General features: G+C 39.9%; 1 protein-coding gene across 1 annotated transcript in view; it reads left to right on the top strand.

Annotated features, from left to right (window-relative positions):
• The window catches only part of LOC117291122 (small subunit processome component 20 homolog), a 32,923-nt gene that overhangs the window by 12,702 nt on the left and 275 nt on the right, over positions 1-19,946 (top strand). The window contains exons 22-51 of the mRNA XM_033772656.1: positions 560-771; positions 1,326-1,492; positions 2,185-2,263; positions 3,007-3,136; positions 3,607-3,830; positions 4,337-4,569; positions 4,878-5,019; positions 5,586-5,676; positions 5,931-6,004; positions 6,294-6,573; positions 7,113-7,274; positions 7,850-7,987; positions 8,367-8,641; positions 9,305-9,429; positions 9,931-10,172; positions 10,565-10,861; positions 11,001-11,099; positions 11,439-11,606; positions 12,041-12,355; positions 12,775-12,891; positions 13,407-13,577; positions 14,034-14,165; positions 14,731-14,841; positions 15,230-15,379; positions 15,527-15,646; positions 15,952-16,146; positions 17,418-17,571; positions 17,967-18,310; positions 18,801-19,191; positions 19,607-19,752. Coding sequence (XP_033628547.1) covers positions 560-771; positions 1,326-1,492; positions 2,185-2,263; positions 3,007-3,136; positions 3,607-3,830; positions 4,337-4,569; positions 4,878-5,019; positions 5,586-5,676; positions 5,931-6,004; positions 6,294-6,573; positions 7,113-7,274; positions 7,850-7,987; positions 8,367-8,641; positions 9,305-9,429; positions 9,931-10,172; positions 10,565-10,861; positions 11,001-11,099; positions 11,439-11,606; positions 12,041-12,355; positions 12,775-12,891; positions 13,407-13,577; positions 14,034-14,165; positions 14,731-14,841; positions 15,230-15,379; positions 15,527-15,646; positions 15,952-16,146; positions 17,418-17,571; positions 17,967-18,310; positions 18,801-19,191; positions 19,607-19,752 — 5,484 coding nt within the window. The remainder of the gene's footprint in view (positions 1-559; positions 772-1,325; positions 1,493-2,184; positions 2,264-3,006; positions 3,137-3,606; positions 3,831-4,336; positions 4,570-4,877; positions 5,020-5,585; positions 5,677-5,930; positions 6,005-6,293; positions 6,574-7,112; positions 7,275-7,849; positions 7,988-8,366; positions 8,642-9,304; positions 9,430-9,930; positions 10,173-10,564; positions 10,862-11,000; positions 11,100-11,438; positions 11,607-12,040; positions 12,356-12,774; positions 12,892-13,406; positions 13,578-14,033; positions 14,166-14,730; positions 14,842-15,229; positions 15,380-15,526; positions 15,647-15,951; positions 16,147-17,417; positions 17,572-17,966; positions 18,311-18,800; positions 19,192-19,606; positions 19,753-19,946) is intronic.

Raw genomic sequence — 19,946 nt, 5'->3', positions numbered from 1 at the left:
TGGTAATTCTGTTTTTATCAAGGAAGAAATTTCATGCTAAGCAATTTTTCGTGCTGAGCAGCTCTATGAAATTGTGCCCTCGACAGTCCGGTAGGGATTGAAAACCAAATGCACATAGTGCCCCCAGCATGATTTGAGTCGGGGTGCTAGAGGTGGCATGCGATGAAAGATACCGCTATACCAACACCAAACCACCAGTTTTACGTGCATTACCCAAGTCAAGTGTAAAGAAACAGTGGCTACAAGTGGAAACAGTTAGGTGTTTGTGACTGACAAACTAGACTTATCCCGTTCCCGCCTTTGTGCACCATTGAGCTGAGCCAAGCCCAACTGCCAGTTATCTCCTTTGTGCATCATCGAGCTGAGCCAAGCCCAACTGCCAGTTATCTCCAAGGCAGTACTTAATCAGCATCCAGCAAAAGAGTCCAGCATTTTCTTGAAGACAATCGGAGCATAATGTTGAGGTGTCAACCACTGGCAACCCTACTCAAAAGAGATTTACACATAATGTCACCGCAAACCTCACCTATTTAGACTTTTTTTTCCCTTTTTTTCATAGTTGTTGTCCAGTAACTTCCCAGACATCCAGAAGACCGTCTTGGCCTGCCTGATGACCTACAACCACCCCTACCTCAACCCCTACAAGGAAAACCTCGACGGGCTCATGGAAGACAAGAAGTTCCGTGGGATGCTGGTGCAGTTTAGCATTGACGAGACGGCGGGCGTGGTGGCAGCCAATCACAGGGAAGGACTTCTGCCGGTACTCATGAGGTAAGATGAGGTCGCAGTTCCTCGGTCCGTCTTGAGAGGGGACTTTAACAAATGTTTGCCGTTGGGTTTTACCCTTTTAGAGATTGCAGTAGCCACAAACGGCTTGTACCAAAATGCCCATAGCGGCCACAAACAGCTTCAAGATCTGACCTACTTCTGCTCAACTATGAAGGTCAAAGTAAAGGTCATGACCTGGGTTGACCTTACTCACTGTACCCATCTATGTTTCTACACACAACATCTTTTTTTCAGACACTTTTACAGAATTTGTTTTAAATATATCAGCAACAAAAGCATGTCTGGACGTATGGTAATGATTATACAGAAATTAATGGTCCCTATGAGGGGGTTATTAGATATTACACAGCATTGGTTAACTTTTAAAATGGTTATCAATTTCAAAATAAAAATGTTCTGGCGATATCTATCTTCTGCAGAAAGGTGATTGTACGGTGCTAGATACGATTTTAATTACTGGAAAGATTGTGAGATGTGTCTTCTTCAGTTCCTTTTATGAATTAAACTGAGGGTTTTTGGGGGGATTATGTTTCAAGGATTCTTTACGGAAAGATGATGAGCAAGACGGGACCTGGCACCCAAGGAAAGAGCGGGGGTGCTGTTCGCCGCGCTACAATCTTACGCTTCATCGCTGGTTCCACGGCCAGCGAGATGGGTGTGTTTCTGGACCTTGTTTTAGAGCCATGTCAGCCCATCATTAAAGGTTAGGTCTGCTTCAAATAATCAAATTACAGTTTAACACTTATGCTTGCTTAACCCTTTGGGGACTGTAACAGCTGCAAGCGGCTTGTACAAGCCTACAGCAGACACAAACGGCTGCAAGATTTGACCTTCTTACATTTAACCAAAGGGTCAACCAAGCTATCTAGTCCAAATCATTAAAAAAGGTTTTGCATATTTGAGATATCGAAATGAGATCACTGTTATCTTTTTACATTATACCGCATTACTTCAAAGTAAAATGTTTCTGGAATAAGCCATTTGCGAGTTAGATTTGAAAAATGTCTGGTACAATGACTCGCTTGGTTACAATGCACCCTTTACATTTGAATTCCTCAGACTATCGAGACAGTTGCTATGTTACGTGATATGGGGCAAGCTTTTGTGTAGCAACCTCCAGGATGAGCAAACCCTGGTACCAATGTGTATGGGTGTTCACTGTCTCTTACGCAACTACGCAAAAGCTTGCCCTTAATCACATGGCGAAGCAACTGTCTCGATAGTCTGAGGAATTCAAATGTAAAGGCTGCATTGTAACCAAGCGAGTCAATGTACCAGACATTATTCAAATCTAACTCGCAGGTGGCTTATTGCTTTGTTCTATTGAAAGCTGCTGTAGGTTTCTAATCAAAGAGTGATATACCAAATGTACACCCTCCCTTCAATATATTGCAGATGATTGTCGATTGATGGTGACTTCGTACCTTGAGTCATTGACACTTCCTGCTGTTATTCCACTCAAAAAACAGCAAAGGTAAAATTTCCTGTTTAGTTTTGTTTTCCCTCAACATGTGATTTCTTCAATGTAATTATTGCAAGAGCATTTTTTCATTTTCTTTTGTTAAATTTGTCTGAATATACAGTGCTGAAGTGATAATTTATGTTATTTGATGGTATGTGCCACATAATATTGGAAGTTGTGGATTTATTGTACAAAGATGGGTAAAATATCCAATGTTCATAGGAGCGTTCAGGAAGGCGCTATTCAAGAATAAATATGTCTTGCGCACCCTGTGTTGCTCCTTGAAGCCATAATATTTCAACAATTTTCTAAGATTAGTTTGAAAACTCACTCGTTTATTATGGCTATTTGGTAATTTTTCTCTGTCTGTTTTTCCTCTTTCTTTATTTCGTTCTTACTCTCCCCTACTGTGTGCGAATCCATTCTCAAGCACCTTGAGCACCTTAATCTGGTAGTGTTGGTGCATTGCAATACTCCATATTATTATTATATTATTAAATATTTAAGTTTTATGCTCTCCTGGACATCCCACTGTTGTTTAACTAATTTTTTTTTGATTTTTTGGGTTGAACAAAGAATTGACTGAGTGGGATTCGAACCAACCACCTCCGGATTAACGTGCCGGCGCTCTACCAACTCAGCTATCTAGCCCTATATTGGCGGTGTCCCTATTTTGTCAATATCTTTTGTTTTGGTTTAAAAAAAATTATACATACACTTGAATAAATATCACTATTATTGTTATTATAATGCAGTATGCTGGACACCATAGGCATGATATTCAGTAAGTTAGGTCTTGCGATCGCACCCTACGCTACCACCATCCTCCATCTTATCACCTCCCTGTTGGCCAGTTACGACCGATTGCTAGACCAGCGAGAACAGGTAAGGCACACAAAACCATCCCTGACTGTGTTTTTGTTTCTGTGCGGTATTATTTTGAGTTGTTAAACGCAAGTTTGGTTGGTGTGTTTTTGAAAAAAGTTCTTTATGTGTGAAGTGATGGTCCAGGCCTATTTCCCATGGCTGTTTTTTTTAAATTAAACTTTTTATTTTAAAATAAAATGTGTGGGTCTAAACAAAATAGCTTAAGCACAAAATTGTACTAACTAAAGTATAAACAAAAAAAATTTAAAAAAAGGAAACGGGGGAGAAAAACCAAAAACAAATAGTTGAAGTCAAATATTTTGGTGGGTAGGTCTCTAAAAAAAGTTTTTTGGAAAAAAAAGTAAGCGGGACCTTGTGAATTTAAATGTAACACCATGCAACATTCAAGACATTCAAGGTTTAATCAAATAAGTTTAGAAGAAATTAAGTTAAAAAGAAAGGTGAAACCTTTTTATCAACACTCACAGATACAAATCTATGCTGTTGGCCAGCTGAAGAAACTTCGCCAGCTAGCCCTCCTGCGATTGGTTGAATTCTTTGGGGTCTTTGAAGAGCACCTGTTCTCAGCCAATGAGATTGATTGTATCTTCGAGGCAGCGGTGTGGCCCCAGATTGGCAGCCTGGCCAATGAGTGTCTAGCCACTCCAACGCCCCTGTTGAAACTCATTCTTGCGTGGAGTAAAAACCCAAGGTAGACACTTGTGTCCTGGAGCAGGATGCCCCACCCTTTTTTTTGCTAAGCAAATAATTTTGCTAAGCAGTATTTTCTGCTGAACAGCTTTACGTCATTGGACCTAGATGGTTAAGTCATCGGTGGTTGAGGGTGGGTTCAAATCCTGGTTGTGACACTTGTGTCTTAGAGCAAGATTCTAAATTGTTTCTATTTACCCAGGGGTATAAACGGGTACCTGCAAGGCTAGAGGTTGATACTGTGTATAAAAAAGTCACTGGACCGCTACTGCAGCTCAGGGCTGTAATCTCCCAGGGATATGACAAAGATTAAAGGAATGTTGTTGGCCCAATGACCAGTTTACTAATGTAAAGCGCATTTTATACATTGTTATATAATGTGCTTTATAAGATTTAGTTGTTATTATTATTATTTTATAATTAATACAATATAAAGCACATCCTACCTCCGGGGTTAGCATGACTTCATCATCACAATTCTTGGCATTTTTTCTATTCGCTCAACAGATTTCATCCCCTCTTTGCCAAGCATCACCCCTCCGACCAAAGTTGCACGGTCCTCCCCAGCGTTACCGCCCTCCTGTCCGCCCCGACGGTCTCGGACACGGTCGTTGCCATGGTGATGGAGATCGTGCAGAGCCTTCTCATGGAGGACGATCCCGAGATGGAAGATGACGGGGAGAGGTCACTGGAGGTCAATGACCTACTGGAGGTCAAATTGGAGAGTAAACAGTTCACAGGTGAAATAAAGTCATTATTCCTTGCTGTTTGAAATAGTATATTATGTTTGGGAAAAAAACACTGTTAATAAATGTGGTCCTTGGTTTTAGAAATTATGATTATGAATTGCACAATCAAGAAATTGTGATCCAGTAACTAGTCGACAATACTTATTCTAGTCATTTTGAAATCAGTGGTCAGCTTGGTAGGATACAAGCCTACAACCTTGTGATTGCAAGTCCCGCGGTCAACCACTGGGCCATGGTGACACTTACCAAGTTCTCCTTATTTCCAGACAACTAAATCCAAGATTTTTCATTATATTCAGAACCTCCGAGTCTGGGAACCAGGCTTCTCCTCCCCCACGTACCAGCCGTCCTTACATACCTCAGCTCATCTGTTGGGAAAAGCACCCAGAGGAAGGGAGAGCGGAGCAGTCTACCGATGAAGGATCTTAACATCATCTCAAAGTAGGAACTCCGTTTCACATCCCCCAAATAAATCAAAAAGCAATATCTCAGTTTCAGCCTGATTTTGATGGATCCAGAAAAAATGTCTGGATACAAACTCCTTGACCTTTAATCTTAGAAATTGGACCCACAGTCATAAAAGTGTCGAGCGCATATAGATTGCTAAGCACATTTTACTGTTAGTTCTTTGTGTAGTTGTGTCACCCTACAAAACCTGACCAGTTGAATGGCTTTGAAGGGTCGGTGACCATCAAGTATAAACATGACTCGGCAAATTTAAGTTGTTTACCTGTTTGTCTCGTTTCCATGTTTGTAGTTTTTTTTTTTCGAGGCTGTCTTCTACCACCCTTGGCTTAATCTGACAGCATTATACTCTCTTTATTGTGGTCTACATAAACTAAGTCTTTCCCCCTTCATTTTTGTGCTTATTATTTTGCTTTTCTATGGCATATTTTGTATACATGTTATATTTTGAAAAGAGTAGTATGGAATCAATGTTGACTTGAATTGATTTGAATTGAATACATCAATAGTTTATTAATACAGATTATTTTGAATTGTCGTAGGATAAGCTTGTATGTCAGTGACCCCGAGCAGAGTGCAATGCTGGTCGGCCTTCTACTTCCAATCTTACAAAGGACAAACGAAAGGCATGAGGTAAAGTTTGCCGTGTTTTGGTTTCTCTGAAATTGCTCACATTATTCTCACAAAAAATAAAACGTTTAAGGTGATCCAGTACTGAAACAAACCATGAAGGAAACTGACTTTTTAACTTTTTATTAAGTTTGTGTTAAACAAAGATAAGTACTTACAAGAGCAGGATTTGAACCAGCAACATCTGGTTCAACATGCTCTATCAACTTTGCTATGTATAACATTGTACAATTTTTATTTTTTAATTTTTTAATCAGACCACTGAGTTGGATATCCTTCACACGGTCAAGAATGTGATCAAACAGTGTCTTACTCCTGCAGACTTCTTAGGGTAAGTTTTGAAGACAAAAAAGAGTGTTCCTTTTCCTCTGTCACACCTCTGACACCTCCCTTTTCTCAGACTATGTATATTCCAATTACGTATTATTCTTCCTGTGTGGACATAACCGCTGTTGATATAAGGCGATATCTTAAAAAAGCTACCACCTTTTTAAATGCAATTTTTTCTGAATAGTCTTATTGTATATACTTACATTTATATAGGATTAAAACAATTGAATGGTTAAACAAACTAAGGTATATTATTATTTATATGTTAACTCCTTTTTTATTTTAAATAGCCTACTCTCCCGACTATTTTACCGTCTGACGTTCCGGCAGTCCAGAGCAGCTCTTTGTGACGTCTTCACCGCGATGTCCGATACGGACCCCACCATGGCCGACATTGCCCGTCTCATGAGGCAGCTCAACTCCTGGGATCGGAAACACGTGGACGAACGCGACTACTCGTACCGACTGGCTGGATTCAGATTGGCCAATGAGAGACTCGCATCCATGGAAACCATCGACGTGGTGTTCCTTACGCCTGTGATGTACAACTGTCTCTATATGATCATGAAGGTAAGGCCTAAGATAAACTAATAATTATTAATATTTCGGGACGCTATCATCCTTAACTGAATTGCGAAGGATGCGGCTGTAACGTGTTTCGGAAATTGTTAGTGTCTGCTCATGAATGCTGCGTTCAGAGATGCAGTTGTTACCCGCTGCCAGCCACCTTACTAAATGTGTATGGATTTGACGTTCCTTTAAAAATAACGTTCTTGATAATTTTGTCTTCACTCACTACACTCATCTTGAGACCCTCATGCTGGTCATTGGGGTACCATGATGGATGCCTCTGCTGTTAAGAATTGCCAGAGCTCTCTGTCCTCTGTCATGCGTAAGAGAGCATCAATGTTTTGGCCTGTCCAGTCTCGGATGTTGTCAGACCAGGATTTCCTTTGCTAGCCTCTCTGTCGCTTGTCCTCAACTGTTCCTTGGAGAATGGTTATCGACAGGAAGTTGTGACGGGAAACATGACCATTGCCTATATTAGTCAGTAATTCATTAACATCAGAACCAATCTTTGACTTTACTTTTATTTCAATCCGCCTTAGATTGACGACATGTCGATGCGAGATAACTCCTCCTACTTCCTGAAGGCTCTGGTGACGAAGCTAGCAACCGAGGAACCTGATAGAGAGCATTCAAACTTTGACAATATCATCACTCACAGACTCGCCCCAGCCATAAGAGAATCGCTGAGATTAAAATCAGAGGTGAGAACCGTTTCCTGGAAAATGTTATCCAAAGATGGAGATACTAGGCGTTGAGGTCTTTGATGTCCTACTTACTTGCTCATTAGCAGTATCAGTGTGTTTCTATTTAATCTTCAAAAATATCTGTGACAGTTCATCCATCCTAATCAGTTTAGAGGACATCATGTGGCCATGTTTAAAAAGTTTTGTATAATCACTGTATAATTTCTGTATAATCATCACAAAACGCCTTGATATTGCTATCATTGTTTATTCTTTTGTCAATAAAACGTCAACAGAAAAATAAAAATTAGTTTTGTGTGAAGAAATTTAAAACTTATGATTTCATGATACATTGGGAAATTTCATGTTAGGTAATGACCTTTACTTTGACCTCTTTTGTGTTAGGGGGTAGTTTAAACCTCGCGATCGTTTGTGACTGCTAGTTAGAATTTTGGCACAAGCCGCTTGTGGCCGCTATGGTGCCTCTAAGGGGTTTTTCGTAAAAAAATCAAGAACAAGGCCTCACCGAGTTTTAACCTCTTCCCCAAGCTTTATTTTTATAATTATTAATTGTTGCTTTTAATCAATCATAGAATTCCAGGCACGAGATGATAGGACTTCTGTCGGACATTGTCAAACTATTCCCGAATCATCCGCAGTTCCAGTGCATGGGAATCCTACACGATGAGGACATCGAGAAAGACTTCTTTGAGAATATCAGACATATACAGGTAAGCCATGGCCGACGCAAACCAACCAATAAAAAGCTGTCTTTCAGAACGGCTGACCAATCAGATTGAGTGGTAGATTACGTTGTTTGTTGTCACTGACAATTTTGAGGTTTGAGATTGTAATAGTTTGTAGAAACTTTCAATACCACTTCTCAACTTGCCCTGTAGGTTACTTAAAACTGTGTGACATCTTTGTTTAATATCCTCATACTTTCTTTCTTTTCAGATGTGAGTAATACATTTTTAAAATGTGTTAATTTATTTTTGAGTGAATGAATATTTGTCAGTTCTTGAAATACCAGTAAAGGTTTTAAGGTAGTGAGCCAATGTAAAATCTCTTCATGCTGAACTCTTACGCGTAATTTGTTTCTCTTTACAGCACCATCGCCGCATGAGGGCATTGCGCCTTCTAGCACTTCACGCCAAACAAGGCGATTTCACACACAGCGCCCTCTATCAGTTTCTCTTGCCAATGGCAACGGCGATCATCTTTGATCCAGTGATCTCGGCCAAGAATCCCAACTTGGTGATTGAGGCGATCGGCGCAGTGGGAGCCGTCGCTAGCCAGTTGCCTTGGCGATGGTATTACCTGTTGCTACAGCAGTATTTACGGCTGGTCACAAAAAGCATCGACCAACAGAAGACAGCCGTCAGGTAATGTCATTCCTAAGTTTTATAACCGCCACGGCATTGTATTTCATTTAGTCTTTGATACTCCCAATTGATTGTGCTCTATCTTATTAAAAATATGAATATGACAATAAAAATAATAATAATAAAGACTTGTAGCGCACACATATCCACCCTGCTGGGTGTTCAAGGCGTATCAAACCAAAACTGTCGTAGTTTTTTATATAGTGCTTTATCTACGGGCGTCTCAAAGCGCTTATCATCGTTTGATTCTGGACAGTTTTTTTAATTTTGTAAAATACGAGACCCATTTTAAGTAACACTTTGTAAGTGTTATCAAGGTACCGCGACAAACTCAGCAGCCACTGCCAAAAACGTCTGGGCAAACCTCCTCTCTTAGTGATATGTTTTAGTGGGTTATTTTACCTGTATCACACGACGCACAGACTTACAGCTTTTCATCCATTCAAAGGACGAATGTCTTGAAAAGTGTCTTGCTTAAAAACACAAATAAGTGTCAAGACCAGGATTCGAACCCACACTCTGCTGAACAGAAACACCAGAGCTTGAGTCTAGTGAGCTTGACTGCTTGGCCATGACACATCTGCGTTTTATCTTCCAATGCTGTTTCTGTTATTTTCCGACCCAGTGATGATTTGAAATAAACAATTTGGGTTTTTTTTCCAGGTTGGTTGTCGCAGTCTTGGACTCGTTTCATTTTGATCTGTCACTCTCCGAAGGTGTTGAAAATGTACAAGTTGGAAAAACATCCACCAAGAATGAGCCACCTCCGTCAGAAAATTCAGCAGAAGGTATAACTAATTTCATTAAGCCAAGAACTCTTTAAAAAAAACAAATCACTTTACTAACAAAGAACTAACTCAATGGAGAGAAGACGAGGAAGGAAGGTTCAGTTTTAGTCGTGGGAGGAAAACCCCAGAGGACTATTCAAGGCATCAGCTGATTTCAAGTTTTTTTTTAAACACAGTACAAATTCTTGCACTGCCGGAAAAAGGTTTTTATCTATTTATTTATTCATGTTTTTGTTTTTTTTAAACTGCAGAGTTGAGAACCACCCTTTTCAGAACCACCCTAACCCATTTAGAGATAGTCAGTACATGGTGTTACGGCAAACATTTACAATATCGTATTTCCACCATGCAAAGTTTCAAATCCTACTTAAACTGCAGTTGCATGTCTGTAGTTAAGGATTTGAGGAAAGTGTCTTCTCTCTAGTGAAGGCGGTCGGCTAAGATTCCTTGGCTGCAGTTTGCCATTGATAATCAATTCAATCTTTTTGTTACACGTTTCAGATAAAACCGGAAAAGAAAATAAGAAGTCTGAAGTAGCGAAAACTTCCTCTGATAGCGATGATGAAAACAACGATGAAGATGACGAGAAAGAGGTTGAAGAAGGTGATATCAATGAAGATGATGAGAAGGATACCGAGAAGGAGGTTGACAAGCAAAGAGGCCAAGTTACCATGGCAACCAAGATACATCGTATCATCGTGGCTAGCATCCTGCCCAAACTGCACAAGACTCTTACAAAGAAGGTACTGACAGTAATTTTTTTTTTTTTGGGGGGGGGATTTGTCTTTTGTTGTAACTCGGTCTTAAACAGAGGCTATATTTATTACATCATTGGTCTTTGAAAGAGTAATAAATTTCTTTTAAGTCTCAAGGTTTTCACCATAACATTGAACCAATCATTAAAGTAGGAAATCGTGTTTTATCTGAAACAAGCAAATGTTTCAGGCATCAAATGTTATAAACTTGAAAATTGTTTGATCCCTTAAAAAGAAATCATTCCCTAGATGAAAATTATTTCTCAAGATGTTAAACATTAACAACAGCTGCAGTGCTTCTTACAAAGTAAGTTGTTAGCGTAATAACTAAAGGTATTCCATCCCCCCTTTAACAGAAAACGATTCTTTGACTCCTTTAGGCTAAGAGCGACGAGCATCACAAGAAAGCTCGCTTTGCCGTCGCAGAGGATGATGAGATTCTACGAGTCCCGATCGCCCTGGCCATGGTCAAGCTCCTACAGGCCCTGCCCAAGAAGACCCTCCACCAGAACCTCCCCAACGTCTTGATCAAGGTGTGTCAGATGCTGAAGAGTAGAGCCAAGGATGTCCGAGACGTCAGCCGGGACACGTTGGTGAAGATTCTGGCGTCTCTCGGCGTCGGGTACTTCTCTTTCATCCTGAAGGAACTCAGACATGCCTTAACAAGAGGCTATCAGGTAAAAAGGAAGGGGGTTCTCTCTAAGGAAACTTATCTCTGAAAATAGCATTTACCCTCTAACATAAAAGTTTTTGATAATCCCGGAGCAGATGCAAAGTTTTCAAAACGTACCTAATTTCTGTCTGTTTTAATCGCAGCTTCACGTGTTGAGTTTCACCCTCCATGCACTCCTCTATAGCTCCATGCCGACTCTACAGCCAGGGAACCTGGATGCTAGCATCAGCTCAATGGTGGAGGTAATTACCAGGAGTAATAGTAGACACTTGCACAAGAGAAGCGTCCCCAGAACTCCCTGGCCGGAGATTTCCGAACCAGCGCTCTTCTATCTTTGATGTTTCTTATATTTCCCCTATCTGCCCCTGTATTTTAATCAACTGCTAAATGCTATCATGAGCTAAGGACTTTCTACTTTGTTTTTTAAGAATAATTTGGCCAAACAAAATTTTTCTATTTCTTTGTTTCTTTTCTTGTTGTCATTGTATTTTGTTTTGAAATATTTATGAAAATATTGTTGTTTACACCTAAATTATGCGTTAAAGAGGGTCCGCTACAAATTATGATGCATTTTCTTATAGGTTTTCAACAAAGAACTTTTTGGGGTGGTTGCCGAGGAAAAGGAAGTAGTGGGCATTGTGGGTAAGCTGGAGGAGGCCCGCAGCATCAAGGGTTACGACTGCTATGAGATGGTAGCTAAGGTCATAGGTCAGGGTTCATTGACCCGACTTATTCTCCCACTGAAAGAGGTCAGTATATTTGATGTCAATTTCATTAAGCTGTGAAGCAGAAATTGCTGCTTAGCAACTTTTATTGCTAAGCGGAAACTGGCGGGGGACCAGTCACAAATGTTATATGTTACTTTGTATTTTGACTGGTAACCTGTTTCTGCTGAGCAAGATTTGTCTTTACGGTGGACATCCTTATGAAATTATTTTCAAAGTTCATCTTTAATTGACCTGATTAAGACACACGAAAATATCTGTAATGTTATTAATGTAGGAAAGATGTTGCTTTCACTCAAACAAAGTTATTTGAAATGTTGTAAATTTGTATTATGTAATGTATCAATAGAAATTTATGAGTGCACTTTCTCATGTAATTTTGTTCCTTCTGATTGTATGGTCTGGAGGCGCCTTATCCATAGTTTGATATATTTGTGATTTGTCTGCTTTCTATGTAGATTCTAGAAACCTCTCACAGCCACAAGGTTGTCCGTAAGGCCAGCGAGGTTCTGAAATACGTAACCATGGGACTGATCAATAATCCAGGGATTACGGTGGACTCCATGTTAATCTTTATCCATGGACTGGCTACCGAGACCATCCCATTAATGACACCCCTGGAAAGGTCAAAGGGCAAAGTGAAGCCTCCACCAGACCCTAGAGCCGCCCCTGAGAGTACGTACCTCTTACTCCCTGCCCCAAAGAAGGGCGGAACGACCCCACAGGTCAGCATCAAGACCAACATGTACCTCATCGTTGAGTTTGGACTTCAGGTGAGGGCAACACTTTTTTTTTTTAAAGTAAACTTTACCAAACGTGAAAAAGACATTTTAGAACTCATTCACATAAAGCTGAATTGTCTCAGATTTTGTCCTTGTCTCAGTCTCAGATCTTTGAGTCTCAGACTTCAAGGAAATACAAATGCTTAAGCACAAAAAGCAGCTAAGCACAACAAAATAATGCTTACCACAATAAGGTTACAAGTCAAACCACCATGTCGTGTGTACGATTTGTGTCCAGTATATCCTGTTTGGCAATATTTTCTGCCAACAGTCATTTAATGTAAATTTTGGCTGCTAACCTGTTGCTGTAAGGCAATAATTTCCTGTGCTTGGCAGTGGGCTCTGTTGTCAACTTTAGAAACGTTTACCTAAGCATGACCTTTGACCTCAATTGTTGTCTTTGCTAATAGTTGCTGCACATGAACTTGAAGAGATCCAAGTTGTCGCCTTCCAACCAACAACACCTTCAGATGTTGGATCCGTTTGTTGGAATTCTCCTACAGTCACTCACATCCAAGTACACAAAGGTAAAGACACACGGTGCCCTAGAATATTGCTACTAAGGGATCAGAAACTTCAGACTGTACCTGAATTTAGACACTGTAAAAGATCAGCTTGAACAAACATGGCAACAAGTGATCTTTGTTCAAATTAATTTTACATGTATTCAATCGATAAGGAAATGGAGCACACACTCTCTACCCACTCCCAGTAAGTTTCAGTTTAGTTTTCACCTCCAGCTCCAGCCTACACGCTTCACTGAGCTAAGCCCAGCTTATCCTGTGCATCGGCCAGTCTTCATGCACCATCGAGCTAGGCCCAACTCCCAGTTAATCTACAAGGCAGTATTTAGTAACAGATTCCAGCATTCTCCTGAAAACGATCAGAGCAAGCTGATTGAACCGTTGAGTTGTCAACCATTGATTCTTTTCAAAACCACCACTACTTAAAAGAGATGTACACATGGTGCTACCACAAAACCTCACCAAATAAATAGTTAAAAACCTGCTTATTTATTTTGTCACTATCTTTCTGTTATCAGGTGACGGTTGTCGCTCTCCGCTGCGTCAAATGGCTGCTGCGCTATCCTCTGCCCTCTATCGATAAAAGCGCAGTCAAACTAACAAAGACGCTTTTTAAAATCCTCAACGAGTACGCCACTGCAGGAGCAGCCAAGGGTGCCAACTTTGACATTGTTGTGTGCTGCTTCAAGGTAAATTCACCAAATTGTCATCTAGTGTTTCATATGAATCCACGCTGTCTCAGTTAAACTATCAAGAACCAGTGGGGGAAAAACCTTGTATATTTTCTATATTTTAGACATCCGGTTTTTTACTCTTTTAGTTCAAAACAAATTTTACAGTCGTTTCTCAAAAACTACATCATTTTAAAGCATTTATATAACGAGGGAAGTTTTCCCAGCCTGGCCATCTTTTACATATCTAACTTATATACAAATCTGTGGACATTTATATTTTCAATGTTGTGTGCAGGACACCAAAAATTGTACATGTGACCCTGTAGTTTGGCTGGTAACCTTATTCTGGTAAGCACAACTATTTTGTGCTAAGCTACTTGGTTAAAAGAGAAGTTCCATACAGTACCATTTGCAATTGTTATTTACACTAGTTGTGATGTTGTTGTTTGTTGTTTGTTGTTTTCTCGGTAGGCTGTAACCGTGCTAGTCCGTGACGTTAAGCAGCATACCATTGATGAGAAGCAGCTACAGGTATTACTGACCTACGCTGAGGAGGACATGCATGATCACACCAGGCAAGCCACTGCATTCGGCTTACTCAAGGTAAGCAGGAAAACAGGCAGCCCACTACACCAACTGGGCCAAATAATATAGAGCTGCTTATGCAAAGAATACTGCTTAGCAAATTTGTTGGCTAAGCAAAAAATGGATGGGGCACCAGTCACAACAATGTTAATGTTATGGACTTTTGGCTGGTAACCAGTTTCTGCAAATTAATATTTTTTCTGTGCTCAGCAAGTTTTTGTGCTTACAGGCTTTATGCTGGGCCAAATTTTACAGAGCTGCTCAAACAGAAAGCATTGCTTAACAATTTTCTTCTAAGCAGAAATGAATGGAATACCTGTCACAAATGGTACACCTGCCTGGTAACATAATTTGCTTTTGTGCTTAGCTACTTTTTTGTGCTCAAGCAGCTCTAAAAAATTAAGTCCAGGGCTTAACTTCATAGAGCTGCTGATGCAAGTAGCAATTTTCTGCTAAACAAAAAGGAGCAGTAGAAAATTAATGTGAAACTAAGATCTCCCTCTGATGAATCTGGTAGGGATGTGAACCAGGCCACAAGTAATTAACAATCGTTAATTAATTTATTTGTGTGTTTGTTTACCAGGCTATTATGTCCAGGAAGTTGATTGTTCCAGAGATGCACGACGTCATGAAGAAGGTCGCTCAGCTGTCCATCACATCAGGGAGTTCATCCGTCAGGCTCCAGTGCAGACAGGTTAGTAGGGCAATCAAGACATCCTTTACACTCCGAGCAGAAAGACTTTCTGTTTGTGTCCTCAGAATTACGTCTGCCACTTTGAGTCTTTCCTAATCTACTTCGCTGCAGTAGATAAACAGCAGGGCCCAATTTCATGGCTCTTCTTACCGCCGATTTCTGCGCTTACGATCACCCTTACTGTTCAAGCGCCGAACTCATCCTTATGGACTGTGAGAGGAATAACCTTGTATCAGCCCCAGGAGTAGGTGGCAACGTTCCCCTGGTGACAGTCAAGTGTATACCTCGCCGTGAAGTGGCTGTTCGTGGCCTTGTGATATAAGGTGTTCTCTCATTAAAAAAAAAAAATAGAAAAATCATATTACCGTTTGCCTCCTACTTTTTACAGGTTATTATGAGCTTTCTCCTTGACTATCCACTGGGTAAAAAAGTCAGAGGTCACATTGAGTTCTTTGTCAGCCAGCTGAATTTTGAGCTCCAGACGGGTCGTGAGTCGACCCTCGAGATGTTGGCAACGATCTTCTCAAGTTTCCCGCAGGTGAGAACACTTTCCTTGGTTCCCCTTACATTTACTTGGATATTTTATTTCATTTTATTTTTGCTGTCAGAGTCCAATAACAATGTATTAACACAGCGATGTACTTACTTTTTGTTCTCTCTTTTTTCCCCCCACCTTTTTTTAAAGAAAACCTTGGAGCAATACGCCGGGATGTTTTTCATTCCCATGGCGACAAGGCTCATCAATGATGAATCTGCTAAGTGCCGTAAGCTGACTGCTCTGGCCATCAAGTCTTTACTTCAGAAGGTAAACTGAAGCATTCAGTGTCTCATAGTTCACATAGTTCATTGGTTATTTATAATAATAATAATTTATTAATAATTTATTGAACTTATATTGCGCTCACTCCTGGACCAGCCTGTTTGAGGGCCATATCAATAAAATGGCATAAGAAAATAACATGGAAACAGCTTTACACTCAAAATCTTACATGAAAACCAGAATGTTGTGTCTGAGCAGTTCAAGTTCTGGTGCTGTCGGAGTGTGGGTTCCGGTCCCGGTCTTGATACTTAGAGCAAGACACTTAACCATTATTGCTCCTCCTTCCCCAGATACGAATCGACAAGAGAGATGAGCTGTTCGCCATGACAACGCACTGGCTTCAAGACAAGAAACCATCCCATCAACGTCTAGCATCCCAACTGTGTGGGATCTTCGTCGAGGCAGAGGAGGAAGGGTTCCAGCGTCGGTTGGACACTGTGCTACCGCAGATTGTTGAGCTTATCCGACCGGAGACTTCGAAAAAGGTAAAACTAAAGTAGTCGATGATAAGAGTGCAGATAAGATTAAAAATTAACTGTTACTGGTAACACAACCATTTGTAAACTCTTGTTCGGGACAAGTGTTGGCTCTGAAAAGAGCTGGGCCAAATTTCATAGACCTGCTTAAGCAAGCAAACAATGCTTAAAAATTTTTTTGCTTAGCAAAAAAGAACATAATACCAGCCATGTGTTGTATATGTGACATGGTATTTTGGCTGGTAAGCTTGTTCTAGTAAGCATAGTTATTTGTGCTTAGCTACTTTTTGTGCTCAAGCAGCTCTATGAAAGTGGGCCCTGGTGTGGTCTTGGCATTTAGAATATTCAAAATGTTTGTATAATGATTTTGTTAGATTTTTACCCACCTACTGTTTAACCATTCAAATTTATTTACCCTTGTTTTGTATGATAAACAAACGACACCATTGATGTTATATTGATTATTTTTTAATTGCTTCATTATATATGACTCATTGTTGTTCTGACCAGCTGGAGAGGAGGACCTTTGTTTTCTTTCTTAAGGCAATCCTTTGGGCTCCAGCTGGTTCTCTTTCAAGTGTTTTCCTTCCCCCCTAACTTTTGAAGTATTGTATTTGTGCGTTTTTCTTGCAAATATTTGTGTGCACCTTTTTAAAAACCAGCTTGAAAGGAGAGCTTGTTGACAGGATCTTTATTTGTTTCTGGCATTCCTTCAGGCTCCAGCTGGTTCTCTTTCCTTCCTCTGTATTTTAATTACTCTTGGCGTGTATTTCAATTTATTTACCAATGTGCATTATTGTACTTTTTATCGGTTTACTCTAATTATTTCTGATTCTACAATCGTATAACTATTTTTAAACACCTTGTATAAATTAATTTCTCTAACGTCTTTCTTTTTCTCTGCATTTAATTTTTTTTATTGTAATGTGCAGTAGAGTAAATATATAGGTGATAAGTTATTATTATTAATATTAGTCAAAAGAGTAGGAAGGTTTATTTCTTTGGAATAGTCTTCCTTTGCATATTCGCCAGGCCTAGTTCTTTACACTGTTTTAAATCTCTGTTAAAAACTCATTTGTTTGAAGCTGCTTATTTGTAATCTGCTTATTTGTAATTGTATCTTTCACTCATTGTATATTTGATTATTCTCTTTATAATGCACTTTAATAGAGGTTTTGCATTAGGCACTTAACAAATGTCTTTATTATTATTATTATTATTATTATTATTATTATTATTGTTTATAGTAAATGATGTGATTTCATTTTTTGTTTCTTAAGGAGTCGCCCGAGGAGATTGAGGATGAGGTATCGATGGAGGAGAGACACAGCGATCACATGTTGTTCAATCTACTCTCGGCACTCGCTAAGATGTTCAAGTGTTGCTCGCTCATCGGCAGCAGAGTTCACACCCAAACCATGAACGCAATCTGGGGTAAGTTCCCAGATTGATCAACTGGGCCAAATTCATGGCCATGATTACCGTAAGCAAAGGATCTGCGCTTACGGAAGCAGGGAATTCCGTGCTTATGTCAAGCGTATTTCACGGGTTAAGTTTGGCTTGTGTGCGTGCGTACTCCACGTTACTAGGTATCTTCGCTAAAACGGCTAGCGCAAGGCTTAGCTTAGGCTTTTCTTGTTAGTTTTTGTTATTGTGCATGTATACGTTATGGTTTGTATTAAGCGTCATGAGCACTTTGATGGATTTGTGCGCTTTATAAGTTTTCATTAGTATTAATATTATTATTTAATGAAGTAATTGTCAAGATTAACAAATCATAAACTTGTGGTCCTGATTAATTTTGTTATAATTTTTGTCCCCCTATTAAGAATCTATCCAGACTCATCTCCTTCATCCCCACACCTGGGTGCGTCTTGTTTCGGCCCAACTCTTTGGCGAACTGTTTGCCTCCAAACAACCAGACAGCTTGGCCAAAGCCTTGCTAAAGAAGTCTTGTACCCAGACTGATCCTAATGAGAAGAGGGTCGGAGCCAACCCGAAGAGAAAGCGGAAGGCTGTGGAGGTTGGGGAAGAGGAGAGGGGCGGGGGCGGAGTCAGAGAAGAGGGGCAGGAGTACCCGTTCAACCACGGACCGGACGTCATACGGGATTTAGTCTGTATCTTCTGCTCCCAACTGCAATCTCATTTTATTGACAAGAAACTCAGTGATCAGGTCAGGAATATTTTGTATATTTTGATCAATAAAGTTTGTTGGGGGGCTATAATTGGTGATTGTGTACTTTGTCTTTAAAGGCAAAGTTCACCCTTTGGTTTTTGGAGTCGTTTGATTGTTGTAACTCTATATAAATGTGGGTATACATGTATACAATAAAGCTAAAATGTAAAAATTTCACTTCAAAGGGTGGTCCCGTTTTTGAGATATTGCCAAAAATCCGGCGTGAATATATCTACGCAGGAAGAATAATCCCTAACAGGAAACCACAATCTGAGAAGCGTTCCTCAGATTCTAATTTGGGGCCATAACAAATTATATCTTTTTACAAAACCACATGACTTTGAAGTGAAATGTTTCTAAAAATTTCTCTATTCTATCGAAAGCATTAATGTAGGCTGCTAACCAAAAGGTTTTATTGCCATTCATTTTAAGCATGATTGCCAAACGTACCTTCCCTTTAATAGTGTTTTGGTCTCTTTGCTTAAAGGTTGTAAGAAATCTGGTCTTTGTCGGGAAGGTCGTTCGTCACTTAAACCCAGATGAAGGTCTTATACCGGATACTGGAGATGAAAATCTTGACGACGATGAAGAAGAGGTCACTGATGACCTCCCTCAAACACAAGAGGGCAGCACCACCAACAAGAGAACGCTTGAGACGACGCATTTTGTGTCTAATCTGAGTTGGATGATTAGGAAGATGTGTCGGATCGCGTCGTCGGAGGCCGCCAAGAGTCCCAAGAAGACATTGAAGAGGAATTGCGTCATCAAGTGGCTGGCGGCAATCTCAGTGGATGTTGGAGGAGAGAGGTTGAAGCCTCATCTTAAACAGATCTTAAAACCAATGTGCCGAGAGATTAGTGACACAAAGTCGCACGAAGGTATTTGGTTGCTTGTTTGTTTGTTTAGATGAGCTTCCCTTCAAGGGAACTCTGCGAATTCACACAAGGGGATATAAACCTTTCCCCTTTTTTACACTCTTAAAAACTGGTTTTATTCTCGCATATTTCATGCATTAATATTTTTAACCTTTGATATACATGTACATGTTTCTATTTATAGTTCATTTTCTTATCTTAAAAAAAACCCCATAAATCGTTAATTATATTTTATTCCTCTACTTGTTTACAACCGGATGTGGGGAGGCAGGTCTTTGGACCACAGTAATTACTTTGCGTTAGTTTCTCCTAGCCCATCTGGAAGTATTTTTATTTTGTGTCGTCTTGTATCATTGAATTGGCAGAATAATTAATAATAATAGTTATAATAATGCCTTCTGTCGTTTGATCCCGTTAGATAACGATTTAAGAACACTATGCCAGGAGGCACTGGACCTGATCAAGAGCCTAGTGGGACTGGAAACCTTCTCTCACGCCTACGCAGACGTCCAACGAGACATCACAAAAGCCAGGATTGAGCGGAAACAGAAGAGAGCGTTACAGGTAAAAACGTCATTTCGTTTAAAAATAATGAATATCCATGAGTGCAATGGCGAGAATAGTTTTAAAAGATGAAATGTTCTAATCAATGAGGCAAAGCTGAGTTGAATAAAATGTTAAATCAATGCGCGTATTTTGCATATTCATTCAGGATACTTAAAAGAGGTTTGATATATTTCCTTTTTTTCGATTAATTT

This window comes from Asterias rubens, chromosome 6, assembly GCF_902459465.1.
Source record: "Asterias rubens chromosome 6, eAstRub1.3, whole genome shotgun sequence".
Taxonomy (NCBI): domain Eukaryota; kingdom Metazoa; phylum Echinodermata; class Asteroidea; order Forcipulatida; family Asteriidae; genus Asterias; species Asterias rubens.
Note: the sequence above shows the minus strand (reverse complement) of the source record. Positions and strands in the feature narration are given on the sequence as shown.